The following is a 27,221-nucleotide window of genomic DNA, read 5'->3' on the forward strand; positions in this document are numbered from 1 at the left end:
CATCCGCCTTCAAGCAGAGCCCTAGCCTCATTTCTACAGGTATGAACTACTCGGCATCGGCAGGGTCACGCTGGAAGCGCGCGGCCACCGTCTCCATGGCGTCTTGGACGCTCTCCCGGGCGGTGTCTTCTGTGGCGGCCACCGGACCGTCGAGCACCGGCGCCAAGGACATGGCCAGGTCGTGGCTCCGGAAGCACGTCAGCACGTAATCCACCACCGCCCGGCAGAGCCTGCTGCCCTTTGCCTCCAGGCGGGCGCCGAGGATCTGGTCTATGCGACGGAGGCATTTGGCGGCAGAGTCCAGCACCGGGAGGGCATCGGAGATCGACGCTAGCGGCCCCGACACCGGGATGGGACTTATCCCCAGTGGCACCAGCGCCGTGCTCGCCTCGCCGGCCCACTCAGCTATCCGCTGGACCCTGGCGCGGTGTTCTGCCTGAAGATCTTCGAGGGCCTTCTTGGCAGCCTCCGCAACCTGGGGACCCTGCGCCGCCTGCACCACTTCGAACTGGCGGACCCGCTCCTCCAGCGTCCGCTCCTTCTCCTCCGCCTCGAGCTCATGCTCGGCCAGCAGCTTCTCCCGCCTTTCAAGCATTTCCTCCTTGAAGGCGAGATCCTTCTCCCGCTTGGGCAGGTCCGTCTCCCGCCTGGCAAGGTCCGTCTCTTGCCTATCCAAGGACTCTCCTTTCGCTTTAAGATCCTTCTCGGCGTGGGCGGCATCGCGAGCCTTGCCCTCGAGCTCTTGCTATAGCTTCTGCAGCCTCTCCACAGCCGCGGTCTGCTGGATCCGCTGCTCTTCCAGGATCTTGTCCATGGCACTCAGCTTGTCCCAGAGCTCTATGACGACCTCCTCCCTTTGGTTCAAGGTCTCCTCCCTCTTGGCCAACCTCTTCTCCTTCCGGCTCGTCTCCATCTCCCGGGCGTACACCTTCTGGAGGTCCTTCTTGTAATCCTTGCGGTCCCACTTGAGCTCGGACCGCTCGGAGGTGAACTGGCGGGACACCGCCTTGGTGCGCTCCTCCAGCTGGGTGCGCCAGTCGCTGAGGTGCTGGTGCTCGGCCTCGAGCGCCTCCCACTCCAGCAGGATCGCTGCCTCAGTCTCATGAAGAGCCTGATGGGCACGAGATAGCACCCGGGGGAGGGGATCTGGCACTGCTTCTGGCTTGGCGTCGGACCGGAGCCGTCGCCCAAAGACCACCTCCGTCTCCTCCAGAGTGGGTGGCGGGATGGAGCTAGATGCGCCCCCACGTCGCCCTCGATGGCGGGGGTAGGCGCAGTTGGGCCCTCCGCCGCTGCTGCCGATGGTGTACTCGACGGCATCACCGTCGTTTGGGCTGCGGTAGCCGTCGGCGCAGGCGCAACAGCCAGGGGCAGACCGCCGGCGCCACTCCCAGCAGATGCCTGCTGCTGAGAGTCGGACCCACCAGCGGGCATGGTATCTGGCGGAGGAGGCACGACCTTGGGAGCAGAGGGGGAGGAAGCCCTGACAAGCAAAGGATGGGTTAATACCCGTCTGCATGACAAATAGACTAATGAAAACCATCAAAAGGGGGTTACACTTACTTGGGGCCCTGGACTTTCCAATGACCCTGGAAGTGGGGCGACCGCTGCTGTTGTTGCTGCTGTCATTGCTGCTGCTGGTGGTGCCCCTGGGGGAGGTTACCCCCAGGTGGTGGTGGCGGCGGTGGACCCGACGATGGTGGTGGTTGTGGTGGCAGCGGACCCGATGGTGGTGGTAGCAGATGACTGACGCGCCTCTGCGCGCCCTAGGCCTCGGAGCCGGCCTCCTTGGCCCCACCAGCAGTCCTCTAACACTTCTGGGGGTCCTAAAAGGATCACGATGCCCAAGAGGTGGGTGAATTGGGCTTTTCTAAAAATCAACACTAATTAAAACCTAAGCAAGAGCCCAACTTCACCCCAACAACTAGCACTAAGAGAATAATACTAGAAATACAACAATGCTAAGGCAATACTTCAAATACTTGCTAAACAAATATATAATGTAAAATGCTTGAATTAAGTGCGGAATGTAAATCAAGGTTTAGAAGACTCCTCCAATTTTTCCCGAGGTATCGAAGAGTCGGCACTCTCCACTAGTCCTCATTGGAGCACCCGTGCAAGGGTATCGCTCCCCCTTGGTCCTCACAAGAACCAAGTGCTCACTACGAGATGATCCTTTGCCACTCCAGCGCGATGGATCCCTAACGACCGCTTACAAACTTGAGTCGGGTCACCAACAAGATCTCCACGATGATCACCGAGCTCCCAACGCCACCAAGCCATCTAGGTGATACCGATCACCAAGAGTAACAAGCCATAGACTTTCGCTTGACCAAGAGAAGCCTAATGCAAGTGGTGTGTGCTCTAGGTGGCTCTCGCTAGCGCTAATGAGGACCAAATGCGGGATTAAGATTCTCTAATCTCCTAATGTGCAAGAATTAATGTGGGCAGCAAGACATTGAATATGGTGGGTGGAGGGGGTATAAATAGCCCTCACCCACCAACTAACTGTTACCAGCATTGTTCTACGCATGGGCGCACCGGACAGTCCGGTGTGACAATGGTGCGCCAACGGTCGACTTCAATGGCTAGTTCTGATAGCTAGCTGTTGGGCAGATGGCACACCGGACAGTGAACAATCACTATCCGGTGCACACCGGACAGTCCGGTGCGCCACTAAAATTTTGTCAATAGAGAAGATGGTTAGTTGTACTTCAGTAATCTTTGACAGAAAAGTGTATAACATAATAATATGAATGAGCGCATACACATCGTAAGTTTCTTGTTCATATATAAAAGTGAAATCAAATCGATGAACAAGAACTAGAAGACTGGTGATAACATCTAAGGTGAAAACATAATACACACACAGTCAACATAAGCATCGAGAGTATATAATAGAGTTTGTGAGCCAAAAGCATCATACAAAAGTGAAGCTAGTACAGAGAGTAACAAGCACATATATTACATCAAAATGACTCTCTACTAACTCTCTAACTCCCCCTAGCTCTCACAACTCATATCCTCCCCCTTTGGCATCAAACACCAAAAGGGAACCCAAACCTACACATCAGAAGAGGGAGGAAGTGGCGGGGGCGCATCCGGTCGCGGTCGTGGCAGTAGAGCGAACGCCAGCTATGGGTCAGATTCAATCTCGGATCCAGGATCTGTTGTAGAAGCTGGAGCTGGTACTGACTCAGACGGAAGCTACACTGCTGGAGCTGCCGGAGCCGAAGAAGTCACAGACACCGCCACAGCGGCAGTGGTAACAGCTAGAGCTGGTGGCACTGGCGGCTGAGAGCTGATGGAGCCAATGACCGGTGACGTGAAAACCAGGGTGACCGGCCAGAGCGGAGAGGAGGAAGGACCAACTGTAGGAAGAGGGGGTCCTAGCTGAATAGCTGGCACAACAGGAGCCTAAAGAGGTGGAGGCGGTGCTGATTGATTTGGGGGAATCGGCACACCCGTGTGCTGAAGCATGAGAGTCATGAATGCCCTGTTCTCAGCCCGGTCCTGGAGAAGCTACTGCTGTAGAGTATCCTGCCTATCCTGAATCGTCTGAAACATCGAGAACATTCTCTCGGACATCTGTTGCTGGACGGCTGCCAAGTGAGCCTGCTGCTGAGTGAGAGTCTGGAGGATCGCCGCAAGAGCAGGGTCAATGGCAGAAGGGGCAGCAGGGGCAGCACCACTGGAACTCCCAGCCTCATGATCATGAGTGCGTGGAGGCATAGGAGGCGGAGGCGGAGGTGGAACCCCAAAGTCATCATCATCATCATGGACTGCTGCGCCCTGAGTCTCAAACTAGTGAAAAGTTGTATTCTCGGCCTGAGTATCAATCATTGGAGCATATGTCGGCACAGGATCCTTTGGAGCTGGACGGTATGACCCAAAGATGAGGCGAGAGGCCTCAAGAGTACCCTGGAACTGTGGGGGTCGAATCAGCTGAGCAAAGATGTGACACAAATAGTGAGCATAAGGCAGTTGTCGATGAGCATGTAGACCATCCAGTACGGTGTCCTCGATCTCACAAATGAGAAAATCCACAACATCAAACTCTGAGTGAGAAACTAGGGCACCAAGGAGCCAAAGCTGAATATGAGTGGAAGCCTCCCTGTAACCCATCCGTGGCAGAAGCGTCTGTCTCATGAGCTGATATAGAAACCTGGCCGCTGTGGTGAAGTCTACCGGAGAACGTCGCGACCCATCAGAGAAGGGTGGTCGGAACAAAGCCGCGACGTGAGATGTACCAGGAGCAACTCCGTTGTGAGGGCGACGAGGAGGGTCAGAGGTGCCATAGCACATGCTGTGAAGATGAGTCGATGACTCGTTGAATCCAAACACCTGACGAATCTGACTGGCATTAATGGTAACATCCTCTCGCTCAAATCGGAATCTCATCCAGTGGTGATCAGGGTCGATCCATACAGTAGCATAGAAAACTCGGACCCATTCCTCAACATATCTGCTGCTGGTAGTCAAAAGAGTGAGAAGTCCAGGCAGATAAGAGAGGTGAACCTCAGAGTCGGCACCGGCTGCTAGCAGGAAGTTAGGGAGATCCAAAAGCCGGTGCGCTCTCAGAGCAATCTGAGTTGACAACTGTGCTCTATAGAAAGACTCCTGTATCCTGGTGCTGAAAGGATCTGCCGCTGCAGGGTCTCTCTGTGCAGGTAACCAAGACTCCACGGGTACGTATCTGAATCGGCGTACCCGTGCCGCTGTAGCACGCTGAAGATCAAACAGCCTGGGATTCGCAGCAAGTGGTCGCACCTCAGTCTCATCGCGCTCCCGGAAGCGAGTAGGTGGGATAGGAGGAGCGGAAGCGGGAGGAGGAGCAGTGGAAGCTGGAGTAGTGGAGGTGGTGCATATGGCTGAGGTGGTGGATGGCGCAGGAGTGATGGGGGTAGGCGAAGTGGGTGGAGGAGTGGTAGCTGTGGTGGGAGTGGTTGGAGCGGAGGAGCGAGGACGAGAGGCGAGGCGACGAACTCGATAGGCAATCTGATCGGAAGGAATCTGCAACTGTGCTCCTTGCTCTGCCTGCTCAGCGGCTGCTGCTGCTGCCGCTGCTCGGGCTGCTCTGTCCAGACGCCGCTTCTTGCGGCCTTCCTGCTGCTCCAAATAAACGGTCTTTCCCTTGACTTGCCTGAAGGGGCGAGGAGGGTCCTCATCATCTCCTCCCCCTAGCGCCGACACATTCTTCATGCGCGGCATCCTGACCTGATGACTGCAAATGAGAGAGAGAAGCTAAGCACAAGTCGATAACAACCGATAGAATATCAAAAGAGTGGATGTCTACCTGGAAAGCTCACACGAGAGGTGAAAATCCAGGCACGACAGGAGACGGCTCACGGGCAGGCAAGGTCACTGAAATGACAGAAGAGGTGAGCACGTATTAGTCACATAGTCATAAGTATATGAAATGTGAATAAATACATACACAGAGTGTTATGGCACAGAAATCGAGAGTTATGGTGATCGAGAGGTCAAACGACGCGAAAACGACGTTTGAACGAGAAATAGTGCCATATGAGGTTTGTAATTCGAATTGAGGTATGAAATGACATGGAATTGAGCCGAAACTTCACAAATAGGTTTATATGGGTGTATATAAGTGAAGTGTGTTCTTGGTTTGAATTTAGGCACAGAAAATGAAATTTAGGCACTCGGCGCGGAATGGATCGCTCGAAACGAAGAATTGAATGAAATTGAAGCCTGGTATATTGGATTGGCGTGAAATTGTGCGAATATGTTATTGAAGGTGTTGTGAAGGTGCCTGAAAAGTTTGGGTTCAATCGGAGTAATTTTGGCTGGTTTGGGCATTTCACCGAGCATGTGGCGTGCGGTGAATTAGGGTTATGGAGAAATGCCTATTTGAGGTGGGAAACCCTCCCAAAGGGAGCTCAAAACCTGCAGGAGCATCCAAGAGAGGACTAGGGACTCATTCATGCACTTGATTCACAGAGCTTTGACAAGAATTTGAATTGGGCAATCAAGGGGTGGGTAGGCTTCAATGAGCAGTGAAACAGAGAGAAAGGAGAGGGAGGCAGGGCTGCTCACTAGAGGAGAACCAAGGCCGAGCAGGAGATTGGTCGCCGGAAGATCGCCACCGGCGAGAGAGATTATCGGAGAGGTGATAGGATCGCTAGAGGGCAGAGAGCTAGAGAGCACAGAGGGAAATGAGAGCCTCTGGCTCGGTTTCGGGCTGGAGGCCTTTTTTTTAAAACGCAATATGGGTGCACCGGACAGTCTACAGTGTCTGTCCGGTGCACACTGGACAACGCACAGTAGTTGTCTGGTGAACCACCGGACAGCGCACAGGAGAAGGAGATCTTGCTCGCGCGCGGCCGGTGCACCGGACAGTTGCACAGTGCAGTGTCCGGTGCACACAGGACTGTCCGGTGAGCCCAGACAGAGGGAAAATTTTGAAATTTTCAAATTTTTCTATCTAGTTTTCAACCAAACCAAATCCCAACTTATAATCACACAAAATAACACTTGTTGGGACAGGTATTGGCACCCTCATATATTTTCTCATAATTTTCAAAATATTTTGCCATAGGCTAGATAATTTTTAGAGAAAATAGACAAATGGTGAAATTTGCATTTTGGCCTTGCACTAGGGGTTTTCATGAGTGTTTTGAGTTTTGAATACTCCCCCTAAGTGCAGTACCTCATGCATATTTCAAGAACCAACAATTGCATAGTAAGTAAGAATTTAAGTGCTAAAAGCTTAAAACTAAGACTTGTCAAGTTTGATCCGAGTTAAGATTTTTCACTCGCTTTGTTGGCGGTTATCTCAACTAGGTTAGACAAGCCCTAGATGCAATACGAGAAATTTAAACATGCCATGCAAGCTTGACAACACCATTTGACATCTTAAATAAAATTTCTGAGATCAAGTATATTTAATTCATTCCTCAACATGCAAAAGCGGGTCTTATCAAGTGGCTTAGTGAAAATATCCGCTAATTGATCTTCCGACCTCACTCCTTCTAAAAGGATGTCTCCTTTAGCGACATGATCTCTAAGGAAGTGATGACGGATATCAATGTGCTTGGTGCGAGAGTGTTGTACAGGATTATTAGCAATTTTAACAGCACTCTCATTGTCACACAACAAAGGTACCTTTTCTAGAACTACGCCATAGTCTAGAAGAGTTTGTTTCATATATAAAATTTGTGTGCAACAAGCACCCGTGGCAATGTATTCCGCTTCGGCGGTTGACAAGGCAACACTATTTTGCTTTTTGGATATCCATGATACTAGTGATCTCCCAAGCAAATGGCACCCCCAGAAGTACTTTTTCTATCAATTTTGCAACCGGCATAATCCGAATCAGAATAGCCAATTAAGTCAAAAGTAGCTCCTTTGGGATACCACAGACCAACGCTTGGGGTGTGCCTGAGATACCTAAGAATTCTTTTAACAGCACGAAGATAAGCTTTCTTAGGATTAGATTGAAATCTAGCACACATGCAGACACTAAACATGATATCGGGCCTAGATGCGGTAAGATACAATAAACTACCAATCATAGAACGGTAGAGAGTTTGATTAACCGGGTTACCTCCCTCATCTAGGTCGAGATGTCCATTTGTTGGCATAGGTGTCTTGATTGGTTTGCACTTCTCCATGTTGAACCTTTTCAACAAGTCTTTGGTATACTTCTCTTGTGAGAGAAAATTACCATCTTTCATTTGCTTGACTTGAAAGCCGAGGAAGTATGTTAGCTCACCAATCATTGACATCTCGAACTCCTTCGACATCAACTCACCAAATTCCTTGCAATGATAGTCATTTGTCGAGCCAAAGATTATGTCATCAACATATACTTGACAAATGAAAATATCACCGTTATGTTTCTTTGTGAATAGAGTTGTGTCGACGGTCCCGATCTTGAAGCCCTTTTCGATGAGGAAGTCGCGAAGACGCTCATACCAAGCCCTTGGAGCTTGCTTTAGCCCATATAGCGCCTTGGACAACCTGTAAGCATGGTTAGGATATTTAGGGTCTTCAAATCCAGGTGGTTGCTCAACATATACAAGTTCATTTATGAAGCCATTTAAAAATGCACTTTTTACATCCATTTGATAAAGCTTTATATCATAGCATGATGCATATGCGAGTAGGATACGGATGGCTTCCAGTCGAGCAACCGGTGCAAAGGTCTCTCCAAAATCTAAGCCTTCAACTTGAGAGAATCCTTTTGCAACAAGTCTTGCCTTGTTCCTTACAATCACGCCTTGATCATCTTGTTTGTTCCTGAACACCCACTTTGTTCCAATGATTCTTGTACCTTGTGGAGGCTTCTTGAAAGTCGCCTAGAGGGGGGGTGAATAGGCAAATCTAAAATTTATAAACTTAAGCACACACTACAAGCCGGGGTTAGCGTTAGAAATATAAATGAGTCCGAAAGAGAGGGCGAAAACAACAAGCGAATAAGATCGGATGACACGGTGATTTGTTTTACTGAGGTTCGGTTCTTGCAAACCTAGTCCCCGTTGAGGTGGTCACAAAGACCGGGTCTCTTTCAACCCTTTTCCCTCTCTCAAACGGTCACTTAGACCGAGTGAGCCTTTCTCTTCAATCAAATGGGACACTAAGTCCACTACAAGGACCACCACAACTTGGTGTCTCTTGTTTTGATTACAAGTGAGTTGAACACAAGAAAGAAGGAAGAAGAAAAGCAATCCAAGCGCAAGAGCTCAAATGAACACAAATGTCTCTCTCTCTATTCACTAATTTGGTTGGAGTGATTCCGGACTTGGGAGATGATTTGATCTCTTTGTTTGTGTCTTGTATTGAATGCTATAGCTCTTGTATGAGGTGTGAAGGCTGAAAACTTGGATTCAATGAATGGTGGGTGGTTGGGGTTATTTATAGCCCCAACCACCAAAGGAGTCGTTGGTGGAGGCTGCTGTCGCATGGCGCACCGGACAGTCTGGTGCGCCAGCCACGTCACCCGACCGTTAGGTTCTGACCGTTGGAGCTTCTGACAGCTGGGCCACCGGACAGTCTTGAGAGCACCTAGAGGGGGGGGGGGTGAATAGGTGGTCCTGTAAAAATTTGAAACTTAAAGCCACAAACTTGATTAAGTGTTAGCACAATGAAATCAAGTGGCTAAGGAGAGCTCTTGTGAACCACAATTGACACAGTGAGAACAAGCACAAGAGACACAAGGATTTATCCCGTGGTTCGGCCAAGTACAATACTTGCCTAGTCCACGTTGTGGCGTCCCAATGGACGAGAGTTGCACTCAACTCCTTTCAAGTGATCCAATGATCAACTTGAATACCACGGTGTTCTTCTTTCTTTACTCTTTCCCGTTTGCGAGGAATCTCCACAACTTGGAGCCTCTCGCCCTTACAATGAGATGATCACAAAGAAGCACAGATGTAAGAGTGGGAAGAGCAACACACACAAGCCTCAAAGCACGAGCACAAACACGCACACAAGTCACAACTTGAGCTCTAAGATCACACACGGAGTTCTCAACTCAAGAGGAGCTCAAATTGCTATCACAACGAATCGAATGCGCTAGAGAGATGTCTTGGTGCTAAGAGATGATCAAAGAATGCTTGGTGTGCTCCTCCATGCGCCTAGGGGTCCCTTTTATAACCCCAAGGCAGCTAGGAGCCATTGAGAGCAATCCAGGAAGGCTATCCTTGCCTTCTGTCGGGTGGTGCACCGGACAGTCCAGTGCTGATTTCTTTCCTATTTTGGCGAAGCCGACCGTTGAAGATTTGGAGCCGTTGGCGCACCGGACAGTCCGGTGCCCCCATCAGACTGTTGGCCCGGCCACGCGTCACACGCGGATTACGCGGCCGACCGTTGGATTGGCCGACCGTTGGCTCACCGGACAGTCCGGTGCACCAACAGACAGTCCGGTGATTTTTAGCCGTACGCCATCGACGAAATCCCGAGAGCGGCCTTTTCACCAGAGCCAGCCTGGCGCACCGGACACTGTCCGGTGCACCACCGGACAGTCCGGTGCACCCAGACTGAACAGCAGTTGGCTGTACACAGCCAACTCTTTTTCCTTTTGTCTTTTCTCCGATTCTAGCACTTAGACAATTATGTTAGTATACAAAAACCAATGTACTAAGTTTAGAATCATACCTTTGTGTTGATTTGCACTTTATTCACAACTTGGCATAGTTTTACACTTAAACCATTTGTGTTGGCACTTAATCACCAAAATACTTAGAAATGGCCCAAGGGCACATTTCCCTTTCAATCTCCCCCTTTTTGGTGATTTATGCCAACACAACAAAAAGCAACATATAGAATTGCAACATCAATGCAAATGAGAACAAGAGTTTGTTTTGATTCAAATTTGGCATATTTGGATCATTCTTTGCCACCACTTGGTTTGTTTTTGCAAATCAAACTCAATTTCCTATATCTAAGTCAAATTCACTTGTTGAGGCATAGAGAAAGGTATTCCAAGAGAAATTGATCAAAGATTCCAAAAACTCCCCCTTTTCCCATAATCAAACATTCTCCCCACAAGAGACCAACTTTTGACAAGAAGAGACATCAAGAAGATTTTGACAAAACAAGAACTCTAACTCTACAATTTTCAAAATTTTCAAAATTCTCAAGTGGTAGCTGATCCATTTCTTGCTTTGGCCTTATTTTCTCCCCCTTTGGCATCAAGCACCAAAACAGAATCAATCTTGGCCCTTCAACCCCATTGCCTCACCAAAATCTTCAATTAAGAGTAAAGAGGCAATAAGAGCATGGAAATGAACTTGGAGTTAGTTACCCTCTCATCGGAGTGCAGTGGAAGTCTTTCATGGTCCAAGTCCATCTTTCCCTTTCAATCCACCTCCTTTGTTGAGGTCGATGTGTCCGTCAGTTCCCATTGGAGTCTTTGCGGGCTTGGCGTCCTTCATCCCAAACCGCTTGATCAAATCTTGCGTGTACTTCGTTTGGGAGATGAAAGTGCCGTCCTTGAGTTGCTTCACTTGGAACCCAAGGAAGTAGTACAACTCGCCCATCATCGACATTTCAAACTTTTGAGTCATCACCCTGCTAAACTCTTCACAAGACTTTTGGTTAGTAGAACCAAATATTATGTCATCGACATAAATTTGGCACACAAATAAGTCACCATCACAAGTCTTAGTGAATAAAGTTGGATCGGCTTTCCCAACCTTGAAAGCATTAGCAATTAAAAAGTCTCTAAGGCATTCATACCATGCTCTTTGAGCTTGCTTAAGTCCATAGAGCGCCATAGAGAGCTTACACACGTGGTCGGGGTACCGTTCATCCTCAAAGCCAGGGGGTTGCTCTACGTACACCTCCTCCTTGATTGGCCCGTTGAGGAAAGCGCTCTTCACATCCATTTGGAACAACCTGAAAGAATGGTGAGCGGCATAGGCTAACAATATGCGAATTGACTCTAGCCTAGCCACAGGAGCAAAAGTCTCCTCAAAGTCCAAACCTGCGACTTGGGCATAACCTTTTGCCACAAGTCGTGCCTTGTTCCTTGTCACCACCCCGTGCTCGTCCTGTTTGTTGCGGAACACCCACTTGGTTCCCACAACGTTTTGCTTGGGACGTGGCACCAGTGTCCAAACTTCATTTCTCTTGAAGTTGTTGAGCTCCTCCTGCATGGCCAACACCCAGTCCGGATCTAGCAAGGCCTCTTCTACCCTGAAAGGCTCAATAGAAGAGACAAAAGAGTAATGCTCACAAAAATTAACTAATCTAGAGCGAGTAGTTAATCCCTTCCTAATATCACCCAATATCTGGTCGACGGGATGATTCCTTTGAATCGTCGCTCGAACTTGAGTTGGAGGGGCATGTTGTGCTTCTTCCTCCATAACATGATCATCTTTTGCTCCCCCTTGATCACATGCCTCTTCTAGATGAACCTGTTCATCGTCTTGAGTTGGGGGTTGCACCATTGTTGAGGAAGAAGGTTGATCTTGCTCCTTTTGTTCCTGTGGCCGCACATCTCCAATTGCCATGGTGCGTATTGCAGTCGTTGGAACGTCTTCTTCATCTACATCATCAAGTCAACAACTTGCTCTCTTGGAGAGCCATTAGTCTCATCAAATACAACGTCGCTAGAGACTTCAACCAAACCCGATGATTTGTTGAAGACCCTATACGCCTTTGTATTTGAGTCATAACCTAACAAAAACCCTTCTACAGCTTTGGGAGCAAACTTAGAATTTCTACCTTTCTTCACTAGAATATAACATTTGCTCCCAAAAACACGAAAGTATGACACATTGGGTTTGTTACCGGTTAGGAGTTCGTATGACGTCTTCTTGAGGAGGCGATGAAGATAGACCCGGTTTATGGCGTGGCAAGCCGTGTTCACGGCTTCCGACGAAAACCGCTCGGGGGTCTTGAACTCTCCAAGCATCGTCCTCACCATGTCAATGAGCGTCCTGTTCTTCCTCTCTACTACACAATTTTGCTGTGGTGTGTAGGGAGCGGAGAACTCGTGCTTGATTCCTTCCTCCTCAAGGTACTCCTCCACTTGAAGGTTCTTGAACTCGGACCCGTTGTCGCTCCTTATCTTCTTCACCTTGAGCTCAAACTCATTTTGAGCTCTCCTTAGGAAGCGCTTGAGGGTCCCTTGGGTTTCTGTTTTATCCTACAAAAAGAATACCCAAGTGAAGCGGGAAAAATCATCAACTATAACAAGACCATACTTACTTCCTCCTATGCTTAGGTAGGCGACGGGTCCGAAGAGGTCCATATGAAGTAACTCCAGAGGTCTTGATGTGGTCATTACATTCTTGCTGTGATGAGCACTTCCCACCTGTTTACCTGCTTGACAAGCTGCACAAGGTCTATCTTTTTCGAAAGTCACATTTGTTAGTCCTAACACATGTTCTCCCTTTAGAAGTTTGTGAAGGTTCTTCATCCCCACATGTGCTAAACGGCGATGCCACAGCCAGCCCATGCTAGTCTTAGCAATTAAACATGCATCTAGACCGGCCTCCTCCTTTGCAAAATCAACTAAATAGAGTTTGCCATCTAGTACACCCTTAAAAGCTAATGAACCATCACTCCTTCTAAAGACAGACACATCTACATTTGTAAATAAGCAATTATACCCCATAGTACATAATTGACTAACGGACAATAAGTTATATCCGAGCGATTCTACTAAAAACACATTAGAAATGGAATGCTCGGATGAAATTGCTATTTTTCCTAGTCCTTTAACCTTGCCTTGGTTCACATCACCGAATATGATTGACTCTTGGGAGTCCTTGTTCTTGACGTAGGAGGTGAACATCTTCTTCTCCCCCGTCATGTGGTTTGTGCATCCGCTGTCGATAATCCAGCTTGAGCCCCCGGATGCATAAACCTGCAAGGCAAATTTAGGCTTGGGTCTTAGGTACCCAACTCTTGTTGGGTCCTACAAGGTTAGTGACAATAGCCTTAGGGACCCAAATGCAAGTTTTATCTCCCTTGCATTTTGCCCCTAATTTCCTAGCAATCACTTTCTTATCCTTTCTACAAATTGCAAAGGAAGCATTGCAAGCATGATAAATTGTAGAAGGTTCATTACTTGCTTTCCTAGGTACATGAACAACATTTCTCCTAGGCATATGAATAACATTTTTCCTAGGCATATCATGCACAATAGAAGAACTAAAAGCAGGCATAGCATATGAATCATAAGAATAATTCCTATAAGCATTTCTAGAGAATTTTCTATCACTATAAATGAAAGCATGATTCTTTTGAACACTATTAGCCATAGGGGCCTTCCCTTTCTCCTTGGCGGAGATGGGAGTCTTATGACTTGTTAAGTTCTTGGCTTCCCTCTTAAAGCCAAGCCCATCCTTAATTGAGGGGTGTCTACCAACAGTGTAGGCATCCCTTGCAAATTTTAGTTTATCAAATTCATTTTTGCTAGTCTTAATTTGGGCATTAAGACTAGCCACTTCACCATTTAGTTTTGCAATAGAAGTAAGGTGCTCAACACATGCATCAACATTAAAGTCCTTACACCTATTGCAAATCACTACATGTTCTACACAAGAACTAGATCTATTTGCTACTTCTAGCTTAGCATTTAAATCATCATTAACACTTTTTAAACTAGAAATGGTCTCATGGCAAGTAGATAATTCACAAGAAAGCATTTCATTCCTTTTAACTTCTAAAGCAAGATATTTTTGGACATCTACAAATTTTTCATGCTCTTCATACAAAAGATCCTCTTGCTTTTCTAACAATCTATTCTTGTCATTCAAAGCATCAATTAATTCATTGATTTTATCAATTTTAGTTCTATCTAAACCTTTGAATAAACTTGCATAGTCTATTTCATCATCGCTAGATTCATCATCACTTGAAGAAGCATATGTAATAGTATTCCTAGTGCATACCTTCTTTTCCTTTGCCATGAGGCAGGTGTGATGCTCGTTGGGGAAGAGGGATGATTTGTTGAAGGCCGAGGCGGCAAGTCCTTCGTCGTCGGATGAAGAGTAATCCGAGTCCCACTCTTTGCCAAGGTGTGCCTCGCCCTTCGCTTTCTTGTAAGTCTTCTTCTTTTCCCTCTTCTTTTCTTGATCCTGGTCACTATCATTATCAGGACAGTTAGCAATAAAGTGACCAACCTTACCACACTTGAAGCAAGAGCGCTTCCCTTTCGTCTTGCTCTTGTTGGGATGCTCCTTGCGACCTTTGAGCGCCGTCTTGAAGCGCTTGATGATGAGGGCCATTTCATCTTCATTTAGCCCGGCCGCCTCAACTTGCACCACCTTGCTAGGTAGCGCCTCCCTGCTACTTGTTGCTTTTAGAGCAATGGTTTGAGGCTCGTGGATTGGGCCATTTAACGCCTCATCAACATATCTCGCCTCCTTGATCATCATTCGCCCGCTTACGAACTTTCCAAGTATCTCCTCGGGCGTCATCTTGTTGTACCTAGGATTTTCACGAATAGAGTTTACAAGATGCAGATCAAGGATGGTGAAGGACCTTAACATAAGCATGACGACGTCGTGGTCCGTCCATCTCGTGCTTCCATAGCTCCTTATTTTGTTGACCAAGGTCTTGAGCCTGTTGTAAGTTTGAGTTGGCTCCTCCCCCTGATCATCGCGAACCTTCCTAGTTTGCCTTCCACCAACTCCATCTTGGTGAGCATGGTGACGTCGTTTCCCTCATGCGAGATCTTGAGGGTGTCCCAAATCTACTTAGCGTTATCCAAGCCGCTCATCTTATGATATTCTTCCTTGCATAATGATGCTAACAAAACAGTAGTAGCTTGTGCATTTTTTTGAATTTGTTCATTGATAAATATGGGACTATCTATACTATCAAATTGCATTCCATTTTCTACTATCTCCCATATACTTGGATGGAGAGAGAACAAGTGACTACGCATTTTGTGACTCCAAAATCCATAGTCCTCTCCATCAAAGTGAGGAGGTTTACCAAGTGGAATGGAAAGCAAATGAGAATTGGAACTTTGCGGAATACAAGAATAATCGAAAGAAAAGTTCAAGTTAACCGTTTTCTTTTTCTCCTCGTATTCGTCGTCCTTTTGGGAAGAGGAAGACTCGTCGCTGTCGTAGTAGACTATCTTCTTGATCCGCCTCTTCTTCTTCCCGTCCTTCTTCTTTTGACTCGAGCCGGAGTCAGTGGCTTTGTCGTCCCTCGGCTCGTTGAAGATGGACTCCTTCTCCTTATCGTTGACCACCATCCCCTTTCCCTTAGGATCCATCTCTTTGGGCGATTAGTCCCTTTTGTGAAGAGAACGGCTCCGATACCAATTGAGAGCACCTAGAGGGGGGGTGAATAGGTGATCCTGTAAAAATTTGAAACTTAAAGCCACAAACTTGATTAAGTGTTAGCACAATGAAATCAAGTGGCTAAGGAGAGCTCTTGTGAACCACAATTGACACAGTGAGAACAAGCACAAGAGACACAAGGATTTATCCCGTGGTTCGGCCAAGTACAATACTTGCCTAGTCCACGTTGTGGCGTCCCAATGGACGAGAGTTGCACTCAACTCCTTTCAAGTGATCCAATGATCAACTTGAATACCACGGTGTTCTTCTTTCTTTACTCTTTCCCGTTTGCGAGGAATCTCCACAACTTGGAGCCTCTCGCCCTTACAATGAGATGATCACAAAGAAGCACAGATGTAAGAGTGGGAAGAGCAACACACACAAGCATCAAAGCACGAGCACAAACACGCACACAAGTCACAACTTGAGCTCTAAGATCACACACGGAGTTCTCAACTCAAGAGGAGCTCAAATTGCTATCACAACGAATCGAATGCGCTAGAGAGATGTCTTGGTGCTAAGAGATGATCAAAGAATGCTTGGTGTGCTCCTCCATGCGCCTAGGGGTCCCTTTTATAACCCCAAGGCAGCTAGGAGCCATTGAGAGCAATCCAGGAAGGCTATCCTTGCCTTCTGTCGGGTGGTGCACCGGACAGTCCGGTGCACCACCGGACACAGTCCGGTGCTGATTTCTTTCCTATTATGGCGCAGCCGACCGTTGAAGATTTGGAGCCGTTGGCGCACCGGACAGTCCGGTGCCCCCATCAGATCGTTGGCCCGGCCACGCGTCACGCGCGGATTGCGCGGCCAACCGTTGGCTTGGCCGACCATTGGCTCACCGGACAGTCCGGTGATTTTTAGCCGTATGCCGCCGCCGAAATCCCGAGAGCGGCCTTTTCACCAGAGCCAGCCTGGCGCACCGGACACTGTCCGGTGCACCACCGGACAGTCCGGTGCACCCAGACTAAACAGCAGTTGGCTGTACACAGCCAACTCTTTTTCCTTTTGTCTTTTCTCTGATTCTAGCACTTAGACAATTATGTCAGTATACAAAAACCAATGTACTGAGTTTAGAATCATACCTTTGTGTTGATTTGCACTTTATTCACAACTTGGCATAGTTTTACACTTAAACCATTTGTGTTGGCACTTAATCACCAAAATACTTAGAAATGGCCCAAGGGCACATTTCCCTTTCAAGTCTGGTGGTGCACCAGACGGTCATTGTTCACTGTTCGGTGCGCCTTCTGGCTCTGCTCTGACTTCTGCGCGCACTGTAGCGCATTAACTGCTCGTTGCAAACGACCGTTGGCGTTGTGTAGCCGTTACTCCGCTGGCACACTGGACAGTCCGGTGCTACACCGGACAGTCCGGTGAATTATAGTGGAGCGGCTCCCAGAATTCCCGAAGTTGGCAAGTTGAGAGTTGGGTTCCCTGGTGCACCAGACACTGTCCGTTGGCACACCGAACAGTCCGGTGCGCCATACCAGGGCACACTTCGGTTGTCTTTTGCTCTTTTAATTTGAACCCTTCCTTGGTCTTTTTATTGGGTTTTTGTGAACCTTTGGCACATGTAGAACTTATAATCTAGAGCAAACTAGTTAGTCCAATTATTTGTGTTGGTCAATTCAACCACCAAAATCAATTAGGAAAAGGTGTAAGCCTATTTCCCTTTCAATCTCCCCCTTTTTGGTGATTGATGCCAACACAAACCAAAGCAAATATAAAATTGCATAATTGAACTAGTTTGCATAATGTAAGTGCAAAGGCTGCTTGGAATGAAACCAATAATTATTTCTACTAGATATGCATGGATGGCTTTCTTCTTATTTAACATTTTGGACCACGCTTGCACCACTTGTTTCGTTTTGAAATGTTTTTGGAAATTCTTTTTCAAAATCTTTTGCAAATAGTCAAAGGTATATGAATAGGACTTTGAGAAGCATTTTCAATATTTGAAATTTTCTCCCCTTGTTTCAAATGCTTTTCCTTTGACTAATCAAAACTCCCGCTTAATGAAATCCTCCTCTTAGTGTTCAAGAGGGTAGCTTCGATACACTTCAGCCAGTCGTCATTCGGCTCATCAAACTTCTCCCTAAATCTGAAGGTATACTTCAGTCGGACGAGACCACCCTCATTAGAGTCGGCGGTGGTCTCCTTTGGCATATCCCAGCTTTCCACAAGTGGCCATACCCTGAAGGATATATGCTCTTGAATCAAATCCCTTGTGCCAATGAAGGCACACACAGTGCTAAAAGCTCTCTGACATGCTTCGACATTGCCATCAATTTCTACCTTTGGCCTTCGAAGGCCGAAGCGAGACCAGATGGGTCGCTGAATGATTTCTTTAATGTCTTCCCTTGCCTTTAAATCATTTTTAACATAAAACCACTCCCCCATCCAGGACCCAGGCCATCTTTTCCGGAATGTTGGGACCGGGTGGCTTGCATTGGGTCGAGCAATAAATCCATAACAACTGAAGTTGTTGTGGTACTGTTCTTTGCCAGTAGCTTTCGTCTCATACAAGAGCTCGTGCATGCTGCAGAAGCACTTTATGCTCGGCTCCAGCCCTTGACTCCTTACAGCCCAGACAAAAATCCCCATCCTAATTATAGCTTCGAGGGTGATCTGATGAAGAAAGATCTGGTATATCTTCAGCACTTCAACCACAAACTTGCTTAAAGGGAACCGAAGACCAACCTTAAAAAAGCTTCGGTAGATAACAACTTCATTTTCCTCAGGGGCAGGGACGATGTTGTATCCGCCAACTCTCACGATAGACATGTCACGAAAGTACCTTCCTCTCATGTTGTCAAGATGACTCTGTTTAATAGTCGATTTTCCGAAGACAGTATGGCTTGGTCGCCAGGGCCGATCTTCAGAATCTTCGTCTCCACTTTCCACATCATAACTATCATTGTCATCAGTATCTTCAGACAAACCATCTAGTATCTCTTTAGTAATCTTCTCTGTGTTTGTTTTTGACATAGACTCAATAAACCCAGCGATAAAAAGAACCGTAACTTTCTTTTCTTCAAACAACTTCGTCTCCTTAGTTAGCTTCGTCTCCGCAGTCGTCTTCTTTTCCTCAATCATTTTTTCCCCAGACATGGTGAAAACACGTCTTTAAACCGAAGCTCGAAAACTTGAAAATCAGGCGAGAGCTAGTGAGCAAGAGATAAAAAGTTTGAGAAAATAACGCGAATGCTAGAAATGGCGTATCAAATGTTGCCGGTGTGGGTTCATATTTATACGCCCAGTGCTTTGCAACTTGGTGGATCCCACCTGTCATTGACTATTGCTATTCTAGCAAAGGGAAGGTGTTTTTTCGGACCTTCGGCTTAAGGCCTTCGTTCATGTCGCAGTCTAAATTTGTTGTTATAACAAATTAATACTGCGAGGGGTTACTGTTGGGGGCCTTCGTCTTCCGAAGGTCCTCAAAAACATGATTTAACAATGTTTCCCAAGTGTAATATATGTACAGGTACCTTCGGACTCGGAATGAAACTGTACATAATATGAAAAGCATGGTCGAGACGAAGGATGATGCAGCTCCGATGCTACGCGCAAGGGAGCTTCGGCTCAGCGGCGGGAAAAGGAACCGACTTAAAGGGGAAAGGCTATTTAGTCCTCGTTGGATTGTCCTTACGTCAATAGTAAACATAAAGGGCATGAATGTAATTTTACACAGGCTGCGCCCTGTGCCTATAAATAGATGAACAGTACCCCCGTACTGTTCACGCTGACTTGTATTCATTCGTGCGTCACGCTTGGACTTTTGCCTTCTGTCAAGCCGAAGGTACAAATGTAATTCAATATTGTTCATATTCATTTATGATAATTTAATAAGGATATATAAAAGATGTTGTATAATTATTCATGTTGTCTCTCTTGTTTCATATGCTTCTTCTTTCATTAATATATACTGCGATGATGAAGGTACGTCCTTCATGACCTTCGTCTAAAGATCATTATGTCCTAAGGGAGATAATGCTTCGGAGGACGAAGGGCTTTAATTATTAACATTTCGTGTTGCCTTGTTCTTAACTCATAGCATTTGAGAACAAGTCCCCAACAATACACTATGATTGTCTTTGTGAAAGGGCCTCTAGCATAGTGGTTAAGGCTTGTGAGTAGCCTCCAAGACCTAGGTTCAATTCCCCTCAGTGGCGAATTTTCCGGCTTCATTAAAAAATCCCCTCATTGTGCCTCATCTGCTCTCGGGTTACGATGTCTTGTCTGCCACTCTCTGATTGGGCCGTTGTAGAGTGTACAATTGACGACGACACGTTAGTTATGGGGGCTAGGGTTCGAAAAATTTTCTCGGTCCGGACCATTGTTTCGATCTCTTCTACCGAGAGGGCGGCCATTCCCTCTCGTGCGAGTTTTTTGCTATGACATATACAATCGTCAGCTTTTACAACCTTGTCTGCTTGACTAAAAAAGGTAGACATACACCATATTTGATCACTCACCAAGCACTTGACCTGTGGGAGGGAGGATAAGAGAGCCCACGAGCATTACATTAAGAAGATCTTCTCACGTAGGTTGAGAAACCCCACGAACCCCTGCCCCACCCATATATAGCGGCACCGTAGCCCATGTGAGAAACGATCGGGCCTTAGACCTATGCTTTGGCGCGAGACAGACGAGAGGACCTTTTTAACCATAGCCTGAAATTCACTTCCATATGGAGTCGAACCTAAGACCTAAGGAGTGTTACTCAGGCCATCTAAACAACTAGGCTAGAGGCCCTTTCATGAAATTTTTGAAGTTCCTCAAAGGGTGATTAAAAAACGTTTTCATATCTCCTCATGAAGTTGCAAAAAAATTACTCACCATATCATTGGTTACATGACCTACCGATTCAAGTCTTTTTCTCCACCCGCTAATCATCAATGGTAATTAAGGAAATTCTCACAAACTAATTGTATTATAGAAGCTAGAGTCTATGTGCAAGTCAAACACTCTTGAACCCTGCTTAATAAATCTATTGAAGTTGTTTCGTAGTGAAGCTGGAAAACTGAAGCCGCAATTCTTAAAGTGAAGCCCTCCCAAACGGGGCCTAAATGTCTTCTTAAGGCCTACAGTTCCAGTTCACGATTTTCTGAAGCACTCGATGACCAGCTCCACCAAATTTTTTGGAGCTGAGCTGGAGCTATTCCAAACAGGACCTTAGTCTCTAAATTGCCAAACGATAGAACTAAATCAGGGACTAAACTGTTTTAGTCTGTAGTCCCTCAATGAACAACTAAAAGGAACTAAACTATATTAATTCTACTTTTTGGTGTTCTGAATAATTTTAGTTTCTAAAATCAAACAAAAACTTTAGTCCGTGAACTAAAGCCCTTAAATGACTTCTTTATTACAGTACTCTCAACTCTTATTCTGATCTTTTCTTTATTATTTTATTTTATTTCTTTTTCTACATCTTCTCAGCTGACCATATTACCCCTCTTTCGGTTTGCATCTCTCTCGCAGATTGACGCGATAAAGAAATGGCTCGACAGGAACTCCAACATTCAAGGTCGTTCGCCATCGCCATCTCCATCTCCAAACCCTGAAGGCCTGAATACCTGCTGCACTCGCAACCCCTTCTTCGCATGTGACCTTGCCACGATCGACGACTCGAGGCTGCACGTGCGTGCACCGTCGATCGGATCCGATCGATCCAACCAACCAGGCTCTCATCAGGTCGTCAAGCCGAGCCCCGCAGGTCTCCGCGCGCAGAGGAAGAAGTTGCGAGAGCCAAGGTCCAGCACCTTGTCCTCCAGCCTCAAGCCTGACAGAGTTCCAAACAAGCGGCGGCCGACGGTCAGTGCACCTACCTACCTAGTCTGGAGTTCCAGTCTTCCAGAGATATGAGAAAGAGCTTAATTAGGTTCGTTGTTCGTCTCGGTGCACCTACTCTGGAGCGAGTACTTGTCGAGGTGCAGCTCGAAGCCGTCGGCCGCCGCGCCGGCGAGCGGCGGGCGGCGGCCCTCGCGGGCGTAGGCGGCGACGGCGGCGCGCACGAGGTCGGCGACGGTGGCGTCGGCGCCCAGCACGAGGTGGACGGGCCACAGGCTGCGGTCCACCGTCACGTTCACCAGCAGCCGCGTCAGCCGCCTGCAGTCGTCCCTGTCCACGTCGCTGTCCGCCGGCGGGCGGAACGACGACAGCGGCTCCATGCGCTGCTGCAGCAGCCGGCGGTGGGGCTCGACCACCTCTGGCTCGCCTCCTCCGTGCATCGCCGCCAGCGCCTGGGTGGTGCAGCCGCTGCCGATCGGCATGGCGGGATGCTGGCTCGTTCTTGTAGGTGGTGTGGTGCTGGGTGGAGGTGAGCACGGGCGGTCGATGCAGGTGCGCGCGGCGTGGGGGTGGGTGGATAGATACGGAGACGGCCGGCGAGCAGACGGGCTGGAAGATATACACACGACTACTTCTACTTGGCCGCTGCGACTAGCGCGCGGCCGGCCTGATGCACAGTCGCCGGGTGACACGCGGCCGGTGTTCCTCAGCCACGTCCACGTGTGGGTGGTTGCAGGGCATCACGTACTATGGTTGTGTGTTGTTGGTGGCCAAATCAGTGACGGATTCCTACGTACGACCGCCGCCGCTGCACGCGTTCAGCCGATTGGGAAAACAGGCACTACGTACTCGAGCTGGGCCTGCCGCCTGCATCGCTGCCACGTCCCAATCCAAGACGGTAGCCGCCGTCGTGTCCGCCACCCGCATGGAGTACTCGGCCGTCGCGACTGTCGTCGATACGAGTGCCTGGCCTGCCGCGCAACGGAATGGCCGACGTCGCTTTTCGTTTCCCATGCACTCCGGCGGATCTGTGTGGATTCCCAAATCTGGTAGGACGCCGAAGCTGCTTTCGCCGATCAAATCTGTCCAAGACCCCAGTTTTGTTGCGGCGATGTTGCCGCGCAGGGGGCGGAGTCGTGCACGGCATCTTCTCCTGCCAAACTGCACGCATCCGTCCTAATCCTAATTCGAAGCAGCCTCAACCTCGAAATTCCATGGCCATCAAGCATGGCCAAAGGTCCAAGCCTCGTTGGCTTCCGCTGCTCCTCTCTTCATCTCATCCATCGCCGCCGTTGTCTTCTTCGACGAGATAAGGCTGTCCTTCGTGACATGTGCTTCTTATCTATTTAGTGTGGTGTCGTTTGTAATATGTTCTGTTGAACAGCCTTTTGTTTTATGGACTGGCCAATGGCCTTTGTTGTTGAATTATTGTGCTTCCGGTGTTCTTCACTTTGCTTGCACTTCAATGGAAAAAATGCAGGCAAATGCTTCCTGTGTCCTTCAGTTTGCTTCTTGTGTTCTTCAGTTTGCTTGGACAGCAGAAAGGGACAAAGGAAAACTTGTATACAAGAATGCAGTTTCAGTTTTTCTTCTCGTGTCGGCAACAACATTTCTGAAAACTGTGTCGAAACACCAATCCAGTAGCAGCTATTGGTTGTTTCAGCTGCACAATAACAACATCAGAATTGCAGCATTTCAGGAGCACAATCCAGAATTTTGGAAGCACGGAAACCATAGGTTGCAGTAGTTGTATAGAAGAATTCTAGAGAAAAATTGGTTCAGAAACCGAGCAATACATTACCAAACTGGTTTCTAGAGATCATGCATTTCAGAGCTTTCAACCAAGAACTGTCAACTGCATCAATCGTCAGAGCTCCATCTGTCATCGGCCACGGATTGAGGGAGATCCCTGTCTCGTGCACGGGAATATCGCTCCCAACCAACTCCTCTGGTAGCCACGCTGAGGACAAGGCACCATCGACCTCGTCGACTAGGAGGTCCGTCGGCCGCTCCATTGGGGATGACTCCAGCTCCAGCATAGCTGCTTGCGACTTCTTTTCAGCGGCGAAAGCAACAGAACAAGACAGGACAAGACGAGGGAGAGAAATTTGGATTTATGTCGTTATGGAAACGTACGTTTCGCTTAAATGCCATCATGTAAACACGTTTCGCCGATCAAACAGTTTGTTGCAGGGCTGAAGAACGAGAAGCAAGCACTGGAGCAAGAAGCCTATCTTTGGTCTGTCTCAGATATGTGAATCCAACTGCTGCTCCTTACGAGATTTGAGAAGGACATGTTCAAGCTAAAGAACGATAAACAAGCACTGGAGCAAGAAGCCTATCTTTGGTCTGTCTCAGTCTCTCAGATATGTGATCCCAACTGCTGCTGAATACGGTTGGCTAAAGGAAGAACCAATGAAAGCCCTTTCAAACTATTTTTTCTCACTCTTTTTATTACACAAAGTGACAGCATTGGTGATGCTTGTGCTGGAGTAGCCTGAATATGTTTTTCAGGAAAGCATTTTCAGGAAAGCAGCTCAATGAAGCTGCATTACGTATCTGTTAGAAATCTGTTACTGCTGTACCCTTCGTCATCCTTCACGTTTTGTAATATAGACGAACGTACTGCAAAAAGCGCAGGTTTTGGAGCAGTTGAAATGATGAACACTTTTTTTTGTTTTCCATGTGTATTAGCAGCTGTCGGTGTTTAATTTATTTAAATTAGATGATGGTGGATTTGAGAGCCGGCAGTTGTCGTTCTGAAAGCAGGAAACAACAGGGTTATTAGTAGTAATCAAGCCTGTGTGTACGAGTTGATCCGTCCAATTGGTTGTGGTGAGGTGATCAAGTTCGTCTTGTTAGTTGAGGTGGAGTATTTTTATGCTAATGATGATGACTACCGTGTACTTTGTTGCTTGCGGACTTTTTGTAAATTTCAATTATTGGTTTTACCATGCGTATGAAAAGGAGGACAGTTTTGTATTACTATTCGATGAACTTGTTCATGTGACAAGTGCTGTAATGGCTTGTAGAAAAACAACATGCTTATCTGTTTTTACTACGTATCTGTTTCCGATGAAATCATAATCTTGTCTGGTTGATATTTAGCTTATGTTCGATTCAACTGCTGATTGTCCTCAGCACATTGTTTCCTCTGTATTATCGGCAACGTTTAGTAGTCTGAAGTTATGTCGTCTCCTAAGATGCCCTGCCACATACGGCTGCTATATGTATACGTCTTCCTGGCAGATTCAGGGCCTATTTGGAGTTTTTTTGGAACCGTGATATCACCGATACTGGGCTTCTGAAAATTGGTATCCCAAACAGTGCAATTGAAATTTTAGTATTATAATCCGTTGAACTTCAGAATTTCGATATCTGATTAAGATTTAGCTGGCGCTCAACTCGTTGTTACGGCAGTCCGTTTCTTAGAACGGATCCACGACCGGTCTGCGTCGTCTTCTCCGGCGCTCGACTGCTCTCTCTGCCCGGCGCTCGTCGAGCTCGTCTGGGCTCCCGACGGTCTTCCCCGGCGCTCTCCCTCCCGAGCGCTCTCCACGCCCGATATCCTCTGTGACAGCATTGCAAACTTGAGCTTGTCCTCCCCAAACACCTTCTTCAATTGAGGGTCACACATGAAGAAGGAAGGATCATTTGGGTTCTGAAGCTTCTTTGCTTTAATATACTGCCAGAGGGCAGCAATCACCCGTGCGCGAGTGTCCACCTCCACCCCAAGCACCTCCATAAGCGGCTGTGACAGCTTGAACTTCTCAGGATTGTAGTTCATCTCCAGCCGGATGTTTGCAACAAACTCTTTATCCCCTTTCCTCTTTACCTCGAACCCTTCCTGCTGGGCAGCTGTCCGTGCATTCTCCCAGATGATGAGCGGATTCTCTGGGTACAGAGAGGGGTCCAGCGCTATAGTCACCCTCTTGAAGAATTGGGAGAACTTGGGGTACACTGGGTTGTGCTTGGGCACAACACTGGAAGGATCCAGCTCGGCGCCGTCCTCCAGCACGCGACCAATGATCTTGAGCGACCAGGTTGGCGGGTCAGCATTCTTGGGCGGTGGGATGGTGCGAGGCCCCTGGTTGGCGAAGGTGTTGAAGACGTAGATGCGGAGTGTGCGCTGGAGCGAGGGCGGCGTCTTGAGCGCCTCCTGGATGTCTACCTTCTTCCGCGCAAGCGCGGTGTCCACGCGGGCCTCGAACTCGAGCAGCTGCGTGTAGAGGGCGGACTCTGGGAGCAGCGCGTCGACGCGGTCAGGGAGCTGCTTCTCGGGGAGTTTGCGCTTCTTGTTGCGCCGCACGGCGGGGGTGAGGTCGACGCCCCCAGAGTTGGCAACGGCCGCCGCCGAGGCCGCTGCGGCCGACGAGGTTGAGCCGGGTGCCAGGGGCCGGACAGGGGGCTTTTGCGGGGGGCGCTTGGCCGATCCTGCAGTGGCGGCCATGAGTGGAGTCTGGGGTGAGGACGAGTTCGGGAGGGAGAGCGCTCGAGAGGGAGAGCGCCGGGAAGACCGTCGGGGAGCCCAGACGAGCTCGACGAGCGCTGGGCAGAGAGAGCAGTCGAACGCTGGGGAAGACGGCACAGACAGTCGGCCGTGGATCCGTTCTAAATCGACTGTCGTAACAACGAGTTGAGCGCCGGTTAAATCTTACTCACATATTGAAATTTCGAAGTACAATGGCTTATAATACTAAAATTTCAATTGCGTTGTTCGGAATACCGATTTTCAGAAGCTCAGTGTTTGTGATATCACGGTTCCAAAAAGCTCGCTTGTTTGGATCAGTGCCTCTCTGTATCCTAATCTAAAGTTTTCGATATATGATTCTGAAAAAGAAGATGTACTTTATTGGTTTCAGTATTTTATTAATAATATTAAGCCTTAGACTAGGATATTGCATAATTCACTTGACCAGGATATCATATTTTAGTTCATGGGATCCAAACAGGCCATCAATAAACTCTTGCTGTTATGCAGGCGATGGCAGATTATGGTTACATCATCAAACACATTCTCGTGATTGATATCATCCCTGACGCTGTTGTACGGTAAAGATGCAGGTATTATGCCATTCATTACATGCGACCTCCATGTTATATAGCTTGTTAAGGTCTTGTTCGATTATTTCTATCACGTATGATTATACAAGATTGAAAGAAATTATGAGAGATTTTGATATATTTGAGATTTAAACCCATCTAATCTCTTTTAATTCATATAAATTGGAATAAAAACGAACATGCCCTAAATGTTTACTTCACTCTGCAGTGTTCTTATTAGGTTGGTGGTTTTATGCTATCTTCTGTAGAGTGTAGACGCACTTCCGTGTGTTTATATCCAGGCGACCAGGCCATTATATTTGCATCTGTGCTCACTTGTGATCATCCCCTATCGCAGATTAAGCAAAACGCTGCAGCAGATGCAATGCAAAACCAGACATTTTGCGCTGCAGATTCACAATTCCGTCTATTTGTTTGTTGTATTGTGGTAGACTGGTCCATATGTGAGGAGCCAGGCTACTTATGTATAGGCTAAGTTTATATGTAGTTTTTTGTTTGGTTGTTTGTATTAGTGTATCTAGGACAAACATAACTCTTGTTTGGATATCAGAATGTGCACAAGAGAAGAGTGAAAAAATAAATCTTCATATACTA

The 27,221-nt window shown here is 47.7% G+C and overlaps 2 protein-coding genes across 2 annotated transcripts; both read right to left on the reverse strand.

Moving 5' to 3' along the window:
• Positions 1-21,114: 21,114 nt before the first annotated feature.
• LOC103638114 (uncharacterized) lies at positions 21,115-24,773 on the reverse strand. The gene is made up of 2 exons (XM_008661102.4): positions 21,682-24,773; positions 21,115-21,555 (listed from the first exon to the last, which is right to left on the reverse strand). Exons 1-2 carry the CDS (start codon positions 22,043-22,045, stop codon positions 21,464-21,466), a joined length of 456 nt encoding a protein of 151 aa, XP_008659324.1. The 5' UTR covers positions 22,046-24,773; the 3' UTR covers positions 21,115-21,463.
• Positions 24,774-24,895: 122 nt separating this feature from the next.
• Positions 24,896-26,643, reverse strand: LOC103638113 (SWI/SNF complex component SNF12 homolog). Its single transcript, XM_020544244.3, has 3 exons — positions 26,566-26,643; positions 26,290-26,371; positions 24,896-26,183 (listed from the first exon to the last, which is right to left on the reverse strand). Exons 1-3 carry the CDS (start codon positions 26,641-26,643, stop codon positions 24,964-24,966), a joined length of 1,380 nt encoding a protein of 459 aa, XP_020399833.2. The 3' UTR covers positions 24,896-24,963.
• Positions 26,644-27,221: the final 578 nt, after the last annotated feature.

Source organism: Zea mays, chromosome 9, assembly GCF_902167145.1.
Source record: "Zea mays cultivar B73 chromosome 9, Zm-B73-REFERENCE-NAM-5.0, whole genome shotgun sequence".
Classification (NCBI taxonomy): Eukaryota; Viridiplantae; Streptophyta; class Magnoliopsida; order Poales; family Poaceae; genus Zea; species Zea mays.